The following is a 12,807-nucleotide window of genomic DNA, read 5'->3' as shown; positions in this document are numbered from 1 at the left end:
ATTTTTTAGTGTTCTTAGACTGTTTGATGGCATTTTTGAAAAGTTTTGAAAGCCATACTTAGCCGGATGACCACTTTGACGTTGTAAATACCATACCAAATGTATAAAATATTATTAATAATATTAATATTTTTAGTTTTTGGAGTTAGTACATTCTGAAAATCAGTTTAGGATTATAACTAATGGCAACTCAACGAATGTTATATTACTAACAACGTGTATCGTTGAATATTTGTAGCACTTATACACTGCTATCACATCGATATAAATATGTATGTCTTGCTGGGGGCTTTTTAATCGTTTCAGAATATCGTAATCAACTTAATACACAGTCATACGCTGCTATTCGATATTTCAAAGTTTGCCGTCGGTTAATGCGTGGGTCACGATCCCATCATATTGCGCACATCACGAAAATAAATGTGCAGAGTGCGCTGTACGTGAATCAGTACTACAGGGGATGGAGTACGGCAAATCCCCTTCACCTCACTCACCGAGCAATGGTTTCAAATTTGTGTGAAAACCTAATCTTCAATTGCCTCAAGTACTCCAACTCTACTGCTCAAACTTAATACTAGTACATCTGGTACGCCCGATGTCTACTGTTTAAATAATAAACAAGCGCTCTGTTTTCCAAAATGGTTCAATTATCAAAAAATACTGATGCGTGTTCTCAGTCGCGTAACACTACATGGCTCAGCTACCTGTGCGATCAACGATACGTGTGTAATTGTTCTCAATTTTATATATTTCGTATTCAATAGAGTGTTGGTTGGTGTACAGTAAACCAATCGTTGAAGACTTGGAATATACTAAAAGTGTATTTTTGCACACAATCGGATAAAAAGTGATTTTGAACTAAAAATATATTAGCAATTTGATTGAAATAAAATGATCATACTCTGATACGTTTTCTGAATTTATGAATACTATAGATGTCATCTTTGTGTATCAGCTTTTCCAGAAATAATGATTTAAAAATGCGAATGTGATCATTAAACTGCATACGTACAACGTCTAGAAAAAAAATGATCAAATAGTCTACTCACTAATTATATTAACCTGTCGTTAGACTCTGACGTATATATGTACGTGCTTGCTGTTATAACTGCGTTTATCGGCAAGTTTGAGTTTTGAGTTAAATACATTTACTAATTTTTCAATTATTATCTTTTTAGGTGTTGTGACTATGATCGAGGGATACACGGGTTATTATAAATCGTTATCTGGACGGTGATTTCTCTCAGGATTGGTTACTTTTCACTACTGCGAATTACTAGTGTGAGAGAGGTCATTTATATATTAGCGAACACAATCGGCTACCTATACGCTCTTTTTTTCAACTGACATGGAGTCGTCGACAGCTGTAGCCGTCGAAGTAGCGGTCCCAAATGACAGCGGCAGTGTATACAATGCTCTCGTCGCAAACACGGAATTATATGGAACGGCACTAACGACTGTATCATTAGATTCCGTTCTGTTCAAAGTATACTCGAACATGTCACCAGGCGCGAACGCTAACAACTTGACATGCGAGAACTGCACTGATACATTCCATCGGCCAGGATTTGACAACGCTGCACGGGTCCGTGTCATTTTATACGGAATATTCTTCGTAATTGCCGTGGCCGGTAACTTGACAATTTTCATTACAATGTTCCGGAATCGCAATCGACGAACTCGCGTGAAGACTTTCATCATGCACCTTGCTATCGCCGATTTGCTCGTAGCTATACTCGTAATGCCTACGGAGGCCATATGGCAGATCACGGTCAAGTGGTACGCTGGAGATGCCATGTGTAAACTTCTATCTTTCTTGAAAGTTTTCCCTTTATATTTATCGTCCAATATTCTAGTTAGTATGAGTTTGGATAGATACTGGGCGATCGTACATCCTTTGAGCGTATCTAATGCCGATAAAAGAGGGAAAGTTATGTTATGGATGTCTTGGGCAATCGCCGGACTCTGTAGTCTACCCCAGGTAAGCTGTTATTTTGTTACCAACGGACAAAACCCCAAGCACGCGAGACAATAAGCTGAGTGCCTTTAAAATAACGAGTAAACGCACGTGAGTCACATATGACCATTCACTTCTCAGATCGATTTCTGCGCAAGCGTTCTAATATAAAAGCGGTGTCTTTGTACATCGGCAGTACGAATTTGAAGCAATTACAAACTCGTCACTGATCAATAAATTTAAATGTCCTTAATAGCGAAACAATCGCATATATCCGTATCACTGTAATGTCCTTACGTTCCATGCTATGCATTTCAAAATAGGATTTTGATTACTCCTTATCCCAGTCCCTGTTCTTCAGATTATACGAATCATTTCGCGCCCGCGCTTGAGATCTTACTCTAGGCGGTGGAAAATTGGCGAGAATGTTTGATATGCTTTAGTGTCTATATTAAAAGTTCCTCATAACATTCTTTGCCACCGACGGAATAATTCACCTCTTCTGAGCTGCTGCTGCAGGTGACAATCTGAATATCAGTACGCCTTCATCAGCAGCATATATCGTCTTTCTAATCAACCGTATGATCTGCTACATGCCGATGAAGGTAACATTAAGCTTAGCGCCACTCTTGGTATTAAACTGCCTCTCGGATGCAATTTCATTTTAATTACTCGGGAAACACGGGATCAAGGTGTACAAAAAGGAGGAATTCGGTAATACCAATGCACCACAAAATAGACGACTACTGATAATAGAAATGTCTCAAGACGTTAAAACACTCCAGTGTAGTATATCATGCTACATAGTACATTGCCCTTGCTATATGCACCTAATGTTTGGTCGAGACACGGGAAAATCGACGCTTGAGAATTCCGCCATTAAGATAGCATTATGCAATAAGAGATATCATAAATAACAGTGAAGACTGCCAACAAAAATCTAAACTCAATCTTAGTATTATTTGAATCTGATATGATTTTCGCGGACATAAATGGTTGAATATTTCAAATGTATTTTCGGAAATGGCCGTATATTTATTGTACAAGCGCATTTATGTCTTGGATGCATAGTTCGCAATTAAATAAACTAGGAGACTCTAATAAATTAATTGTCGTTATGAAATATGATTGATTTGTTGGTCATAGTTTAATAATCAGAATGAGATAAGTTCTTTGCCGTTGGCATGAACACGACAGTATACGTCATATCTACGTATGCTATAAACTGGCGGTGCCGATCGATATGTTCTCCCATGGGAGTCGTTGTCAATGTGCGTGAATCGAATCAATTTCTTTGTAATATTTCATCACCTCGTTATAAAGACCATTGTCTAGTTGTAAACGATCGCACTAGTTCACGTTCTCTGCAAACAGTTTCGACATTACTGTAACGTATCGATCTCTGTGTAGATGACTTAGTATACCTTAACACACCTTGTCATATTCCACTAAGCCCTACTAGACCCTATCATATCTTACGATGACTTATCACACCCTACCAATATGTACTATATCCAATACCATACCCTGCCATGTCTAACCTTGACCTGCCATATCTCACTATGCCTTACCATACCCTGCCATATCTTACCATACCTTACTATGTCTTACCATACCATGCCATAGCTTACCATACCCTGCCATGTCATACTATGCCTTACCATACCCTGTCATGCCTTACTAAACCTTACCATACCTTGACATATCCAAGCATATACTGTCATGTCATACTATGCCTTACCATACCCTGCCATATCTTACCATACCTTACTATGTCTTACCATACCATGCCATAGCTTACCATACCCTGCCATGTCATACTATGCCTTACCATACCCTGTCATGCCTTACTAAACCTTACCATACCTTGACATATCCAAGCATATACTGTCATGTCATACTATGCCTTACCATACCCTGCCATATCTTACCATACCTTACTATGTCTTACCATACCATGCCATAGCTTACCATACCCTGCCATGTCATACTATGCCTTACCATACCCTGTCATGCCTTACTAAACCTTACCATACCTTGACATATCCAAGCATATCTTACTATGTCTTACCATACCATGCCATAGCTTACCATACCCTACCATCTCTTACTATGCCTTACCACACCCTACCATGACTTACTATGCCTTACCATACCATACTATGTCTAACTATGCCTTCCCATTCGCTGCAATGACTTACAATGCCTTGCCATACCCTGCCATGTTTTACTAGCCTTACCATACCCTGTCATGTCTTACTAAGCCTTACCTTACCTTACCCTGCCATGTTTTACTATGCCTTACCATACCCTGCCATGACCTACTAAGCCTTACCTTACCCTACCATGTTTTACTATGCCTTACCATACCCTGGCATGTCTTACTATGCCTTACCATACCTTGACATATCCAAGCATATACTGTCATGTCATACTATGCCTTATCATATCCTGCCATATCTTACCATACCTTACTATGTCTTACCATACCATGTCATAGCTTACCATACCCTGCCATGTCATACTATGCCTTACCATACTCTGTCATGTCTTACTAAGCCTTACCATACCTTGACATATCCAAGCATATACTGTAATGTCTTATTATGCCTTACCATACCCTACCATCTCTTACTATGCCTTACCGCACCCTACCATGACTTACTATGTCTTACCATACCCTACTATGTCTAACTATGCCTTCCCATTCGCTGCCATGACTTACAATGCCTTAACATAACCTTTCATGTCTAACTAAGCCTTACCTTACCCTGCCATGTTTTACTATGCCTTACCTTACCCTGCCATGTCTTACTAAGCCTTACCATACCTTGACATATCCAAGCATATACTGTCGTGTCATACTATGCCTTACCATATTCTGCCATGTTTTACCATGCCTTACCATACCTTGACATATCCAAGCATATACTGTAATGTCTTATTATGCCTTACCATACCCTATCATCTCTTACTATGCCTTACCACACCCTACCATGACTTACTATGCCTTACCATACCCTGCCATGTCACACTATGCCTTACCATACCCTGCCATGTCTTACTAAGCCTCACTTTACCCTGCCATGTCTTACTAAGCCTTACCATACCATGCCATATCTTACTAAGCCTTCCATACCCTGCCATATCTTACCATACCTTGCCATGTCTTACTTTGTCTAACTATGTCTTACCATACCATGCCATATCTTACAATACCCTGCCATGTCATACTATGCCTTACCGTACTCTGCCATGTCTTACTATGTCTATGTCTTACCATACCATACCATGCCTTATCTTACCATACCCTGCCATGTCATACTATGCCTTACCTTACCTGCCATGCCATACTATGCCTTACCCTGTCATGTTTAACTAAGCCTTACCTTACCCTGTCATGTCATACTATGCCTTACTATACCCTGCCATACCTTACCATACCATGCCATATCTTACCATACCCTGCCATGTCTTACTAAGCAATACCTTACCCTGCCATAACGTACTATGCCTTACCATATCCTGCCATGTCTTACTAAGCCTTACCTTACCCTGCCATGTCTTACTAAGCCGTACCATACCTTGACATATCCAAGTATATCCTGTCATGTTTTACTATGCCTTACCTTACCCTACCATCTCTTACTATGCCTTACCATACCCTACCATGACTTACTATGCCTTACCATACCCTACCATGTCTAACTATGCCTTACCATTCGCTGCAATGACTTACCATGCCTTGCCATACCCTGCCATGTCTTAGTATGCCTTACCATACCTTGCCACGTCTTACTATGCCTTACCATACCCAACAATGACTTACTATGCCTTACCATAACCTGCCTTGTCTCTCTATGCTTTACAATATCCTGATATGTCACACTATTTCGTACCATATCCTGCCATGTTTACTGTGCCTTACCATATCCTGTCATGTCTTACTATGCCATACAATACCTTGTCATGCCCCACTATTCATTACCACACCATGCTATGTCTCACTATTCCTTACAATACCCTGCCATGTTATGCCCTTCATTTGAATATAGTTTAGGTTTATTGCGATGAAAAACATAGCCGAATCGTACAAATCAATGCGTACATCGGGGCACATATTTTAAGTTTAACCATTCCCTTAATACATTAACTCCCTGTAATAGTGCACAAGACTTGTATGTCTCCAATAGATTTAGTTCTAACAATGTGGTCACGTCTTTTTCTTGGCGTTATCTATTTGAATAATTCTAGCAACGACAATATTCAAACTTATTATTTCGTTTTAATAAAGACCATTATCGTGTTACATTTCAGATGTTTATATTCCGGGTGTTATCGCCGCCTGCAGACCGTTCATTCACCCAGTGTGTCACGTATGGCGCATTTCCTTATCAAATTTTAGAGCCGCTTTATGGGGAATTCGTCATCGTTATGCTATACTTCGTGCCACTTGTGATCATCATTGTATCGTATTCGACAATCTTTTACCAGATATCCAAGCGATCCAGAGACTATACTAGTGAGTATATAATGTCTTCAAATTTCCAATAAGTGTCGTCATCTTGTGACAAAGCTCATCTCTGGCGGGATAGTGTGAGGAACGCCATTCATATCATTAATATGGTTTTGGTCTGTAGTCAATAAAAATGATGTTTTCCTAATCTAAGCAATACTGAACAACTACTCGACAAAAGATGATTGTCTATTTGAACGTAATTTATACGCCTTTCTACCGATCCTCAATTTGACGTCATAGATGCGATTTGTCGCAAGAGGGCACGACACAATGGAAATTTCTATTACAGGATTTATTGAAAGAGGTTTCGTCCGTTATCAATTGTTCGTACGGCCGATGGATGCGAGCGATTGGTTAGTATAATATCACAGAACGAAGATTTTGAGAGGAACGCTACATATCACGAACATTTGATTTCCAAGACACAGAAAAAATATTTTTTCCCGATCTGCATATCAATTTACACCGTGTTTGTCCTTAAAGGGCGGTAGTCGTAGCGCCACGCATGCGACAGATATATTGGTTTCATGTAAACAACAATGGTGACTTTGACTATTACGCAAATCAACGAGTAAAAACCGAGACGTTACCAAGCTTTAATTAGGTATTTTTTTAGGTGATTGCAAGGTATAGAAGGAGTCACCGGTGGTAATCAGAGCAAGTCGCGCCCAGGTCAAACCTAATACTTGTGATTGCCATTAGAAGAGCGCATTGGATTATGGGAAAATCAATGTTTAGCAGCACAAATGTCGCATGTGCCGTCCGTAAGCTCATGCGACCACATGCTAATTTATGCTAATTATATAGAACGTCAGAAAGTGTCATTGTTGATGACCGGCTGAATAGTATACGCAGGTGTGATTTTAAAGTAAACCCGCATAAATGTAGCTACACGCAGTAATGATCGACTTGTAGCAATCAGATACTGAACTATGATATTGCATGCACGAGTTGTCAACAAAATGAATACAGTTTGTAGGATATATGGTTTTTACATTGTTTCTATGTGTTGCTAGGCTTCATACATATATAGAAAACATGTGTTCCATTATCGGATCTGATTATACCCCCACCCTGAAAAATGTTTTCTGGTTAGTTGTGTTTGGTTAGTTCCGAGAGACACGCCCTTCTAAACATTAAGCACCATGCATATTAACGAGGTCATAGGTCACTCAATCTTGCCCAACTAGTCAGCGACCCATGCTACTCGAAGATTTATGTTAAGCTATTTTAAGCATCATGGTTCCTATAGGCGTTCCCATCCATAGCCATATGCTTTACCAATGAGAAATTAGTGCCTAATTTACATATTCACAAAGGTTAATCCATGGATATGGACCCTACCTGATATATTGCTTTCAAGATAACATGATTGTATGAATCACACTTACACCCTGATAATTTAATCAATCACAGGACAAAAATTAGTTAGCAGCCCAACCTTAGATCTAGGAGTTCGCATTAAAATGAACTTTCATTCAACGATTTCAACTCTTAGAAGCACTTAAAAAAATTGCTTTCTATGACATTCGGCTTATACAAATATATGGTGAACCGATCCATGACATAGGACCTTTGGATTTGCATATTTTTTTGGAGCAAAAACCTTTCAAAATATGACAAACCTTCACCGGGGTACATATGATTTAAATAACAACCCCGTGGCTCGGACAGTATATAAGGGATTTGTTATTTGATCTTTCATCCAATGATTTAAAATTAAGTTCGAAACTATCATGTGAACTACAATTCCATGGAAATATTAATGATATGTACGGCACAAGGATTACAAAAATTACAGCCAATTAAATGTAGCGGAGATAACTAGAAAAAACAGCATAGCTGAAATTCAAGTACAAAATATGACACCGAACTACGTATGCTACTGTTAGCTGCACCCCTCCGGCACATCACCAAACAAACTACAGACGTGGTAGATAATATAGCTTGCTAATTACAGAGCTCACAAAAATAGAAGAAGAAGAAAAAAGAAGACGGATAATATTAATGAGTACAATTGCAATATGTCTCGTGGAAGCCCAATTAGCTCCAATGCCTCGTGGGAATTAATGTCATTATTCCGCCTAACTTGAAGCGACCCTCGTAAAGTACGAACATTACCAAAAACGTAGAATAACAACTGCAAATGATGTGCACAGAGTTAATATATGTGGTTAATGTTTCCGTTAATCCGTCATACGGACGTCCCAATTATTACATTATATATAATTTAGCAAAGTTGAACAGACAATGAAGTTCTCGTGGTAACTTCAACTTAAATAGATAACGTGTACGTGAACAGAACATTGCTATCGAATGAATAGATTAAAAAAAAATCTGCAGTTGCTCAACCAAGTGAAGTAAATCGATTGACATCCAGAAATTTATTCCGGCTACGTATGTGATTGAATTCGAGAGAGGACGACCTCTGAATTACGATAAATAGCTATCTAAACCACGGATACCATCAAAGGCGTGTGAACGCATGCTTTCGTCACGGATGTCATGATGGTGGCGACGAATTCATGGGATTTCATTAGTATATGTTCATCCTACCTTATTATACATCTATATATACATCATCTATATTATACATCTATCATCTCAACGCCATAAGTTACAGCGTGCCGTAATTTTACGGTATTTTACGGGGTATTTTCATTTTACCATAATTCCAAATGTTGAATGATTACGCGCGTAAGCGTCTTCCAATAATAAAAACAAGCATGTCTGCCACCAGAGTTTGACCGGATTCAACACAAAAACGTTTGCTGATTCTGTTCTAAACATTTCGGCATTCCCATGGTGTATCCTTAGAATGAAAAGATGTATAATAATAAGGTTATTACGAGAATACCTCAAAGTATGCACTCAGACAGTACGCCGCGCATACTCCAGCTGTACTGTCTTCGTGCATACTTTGAGGCATTCTCGTAATAACCTCATATTATCACAATTTAGAAGTTGTATAAGTGGTGAGCAACTTTTTGAAATTTTAAGATTGACCATTTGAAATCGAGGAAAATCTTTTTTACGTACACATATATCCAGAACCTACTTTTTACACTTGTTTTTTTTTTCAAAATGTATGTATGTATTTCAATGCCACACTATAAGAAACTCACTGACATTTAAATATAAATATTAAACCACAGCTCATTATATTACCTATCCTATTTAGTCCAAAGTGTGGACCCTTATCTATTTAAAACCCCAAATAGAAATAAATTAAAAACAAAATTATAATGAAATACTACATGGTGGAAATATCAAAGTTCAATACCCTTAGGGCATAAGTAATACCACTAAGTGAAGTGCATCGTGATTTCTTTGATAAATTGGTTTGTATTCTGAAAAAAAAAATACAAAGAGAACGCCATAAGCAGTCAGTAATTTGAAATAGAATATCCAATATAAATTTATAAAATTATGTAATTCATTCGAGTCTTGGTTTTTTTCTGTTTATTCTACAGATAGCAAATCAAAGAAGAAAAGCGGTGGTGGTGTCGCCTTGCGTCGAACCGGCGTTAATACTATATCGAAGGCTAAAATTAAAACAGTAAAATTAAGTACGATGATAATAATGGCTTTCATTGCCTGCTGGACTCCCTATGCTACGATCACGACGATGCTTCACTTTAACGAGCAGGCCTGGGACTTCATATCAAAGTTTGTACAAGACATCCTATTTGTCTGCGCGTTGTCGAACGCATGCGTAGATCCCATTGTTTACGGCATATTCTCGATTAATTTCTCGCGAGAATTCCGCAAATGTTGTTGTTGCCTTACGGACAATTCTCCCGACAGGACCGGATACTCAAGCAACGGATCTCGATGTCCGGCGACTTCGCGGACCTTAACGACAACGGTGAGGGCGACACCTTGGCAGGTGAAAGACGGAGTTCGCATGGCCCCGAATGTGATACGACAAAACAAAGCAAATAAACAGATTGTATATTATCCTGCGAGTACGAAAGAGGAAAATGATTCTTCGGATGTGTGAGAAATGTCATGTGGAAGACAACTGAATGGGATATTTCAATATCAAACTACAAGAATACATATATGACAGTGTTATTACTGAATCGCCGTCAATTCAAAATGTTAAAATTTCCTTAAAAATGAAAAAAAATGTATATATATATATATATTTGTTTTTTACTCTTTCATTCGTCACACCTTTTTATCTGCAATAGAAGTTGGAGAAGGGAATCTTGGTAAGAAGGAATGACATTGGGGCGCGCTTAACGTTCACTATTGCGTATTGACGCGCTGTGGTCTCATCATTTATCCGGGGTGTGTTTTTGCTCACTTTGTGTAAAAAACTCAAGACATATAACATTATCCCTACGCCATACGCGATTTTTATAACAATCGTATTACTAGTATATAGCTAGGCATATATGAAAAGATAGTTACTATGCGGAACAACACAATTACAAGGCGCCATACGGAATATGCATGGTGAACAGCTGGTGGATGTTCAGTTATATGGCTTGAAACTAACAAGAACTAAAACATTTCTAGATGTTATGAAGAAACTAAGTAAAACATGCCCACGCAGAATAAATAGTTGCAAGTTGAGTTGCAAGTTGCGAGGTGCATTGATGCACTGGAAATGCGGCTGTATCGTAGAATGTAGATAAATCCTTGGCGAGACAGCCTGTCAAAGTTTGAACGGGTATTACAGTGTATGGGACTATAACACGTTGTATACCTTGAGTTTACACAGTTCGCAGTCCCTGTGAATATAAGTGCACTTAGTAAACAATTGTTTATATATGTACATTCTACTGTAAAATGCACATACACAATACATACAACAAGTTCGGTACACAACATTGTATGAAATAATATTTAAAAAAAATTTTTTTAGCCGAACGTATTTTTGGTGCCGACATGGGTATAAAATGGTGGAATATAGCACAGTACAATATAAAGTAATAATTTTGATTGACATCCCCATAGTAAATATTAACTGTTGCACTTGCCGACAAATACATGCAATATTCAGTCAGAATGAAATGGACAAAATTATCGATATATTTCGAAACAACGACAAATAAAATAACTCATAAAAATAAACTCATTATAACCAGAAAACAATTTGCTATAGCGAGAGAAAAATAAACTCTTTAGAACGAGAAAAAACTCGTTATAACGACAAAAAAACGTGATTTTTATTTATTTTTATTATGATATGGTACTGTTACGCTTCTGTATTAGGCGGACATGTCAGCCGTCTAGCAAATTACAATGTTATGTATCAGTAACTAATTGTGTTTGCTAGAACACAGTTAAAAATGATATATCCTCCCAAACAGTCACGCCCTCTTGTGGCAAAGCGCTTCTGTGACGTCATAGAAAAAAATCTAAATTTGATTTTCCATCGATAAGTTGTTTAAATGCATCAACTGGCAATTCACAGCGGTCAATTTGCTCTCGTGATTTGAATAGTAACGGATTGCCGCCATAACCAAAATAATATAATGAGGTACGAATCCCAACAGCTATTGTTTCAATTTTTCAACGCACCTGAATCATGGAAGGTACTAGCCGTTAGTAGCTTCCATGCCTGAATATAAGTCGGGCCCTCAAATTAGAGAGGAGGTCATTTCTTTGTTGAGTTTACCATTGTTCATAATAATTGATATCAAATTTTTAATTACGATTTTGTATAGCTATATTCATTATTTCTATGGAACTCTTACATTTCATTAGTGGATCATACCATTTTGCACTTACATTTTTGACTAAATCAATATTATATATGTAAAATTATATGTATGTAGAGAGAAAACAATACTTATTTTTGTTTTGTCGAAGAGCATTTGTAGTTAAACTTGTATTTCTTATATGTTGTAAAATAAATGTCTCATAGATATTTACTTTTAGTCATTTTGTAAGAAATATGTCTCTATAAGAGAAATTTATGCGTGTAATCGGGAAATGCGAGTACGACTGGCCATATTGACTTTTATTCTGAAATGGCTGTATGAATTTGAAGTCATTGTCAACTGCCACCTCACTCACAAGAATATGGACATTTAGCGTTACTGGCTCAGACATTGCATATTTCTAATTAAAGCGCATTTATCGTCGCGCCGCGTCCTGTTCGTTACAGGACTCGTAGCGATCGACGTACACAAAGCGTGCAAAATACAGTCATGTTTGTTTACATGAAATTAGAACACGCGTTGCGCAGCGCCCAGTGCTCATTAATGTTACATTCACAGTTTGTGAATATGTTGAAAAAAACACAAAAACATAAAATAAAGTTGTTTTGTGAGTACTAGGGAACACTAAGGCCCGCTAAATTCCCCAATTTGCA

The 12,807-nt window shown here is 37.9% G+C and overlaps 1 protein-coding gene across 1 annotated transcript; it reads left to right on the top strand.

Moving 5' to 3' along the window:
- Nucleotides 1–1,230: 1,230 nt before the first annotated feature.
- Nucleotides 1,231–12,360, top strand: LOC102805282 (gonadotropin-releasing hormone II receptor-like). The gene is made up of 3 exons (XM_085506723.1): nt 1,231–1,981; nt 6,275–6,479; nt 9,950–12,360. The coding sequence occupies exons 1-3, from the start codon at nt 1,349–1,351 to the stop codon at nt 10,477–10,479; spliced, it is 1,368 nt and encodes a 455-aa protein (XP_085362849.1). The 5' UTR covers nt 1,231–1,348; the 3' UTR covers nt 10,480–12,360.
- Nucleotides 12,361–12,807: the final 447 nt, after the last annotated feature.

The sequence above is a fragment of the Saccoglossus kowalevskii genome, chromosome 13, assembly GCF_978046115.1.
Source record: "Saccoglossus kowalevskii chromosome 13, keSacKowa6.1, whole genome shotgun sequence".
NCBI classification, from domain to species: domain Eukaryota; kingdom Metazoa; phylum Hemichordata; class Enteropneusta; family Harrimaniidae; genus Saccoglossus; species Saccoglossus kowalevskii.
The sequence above is the reverse complement of the archived record's forward strand: the minus strand, read 5'-3'. Positions and strand labels throughout refer to the sequence as shown.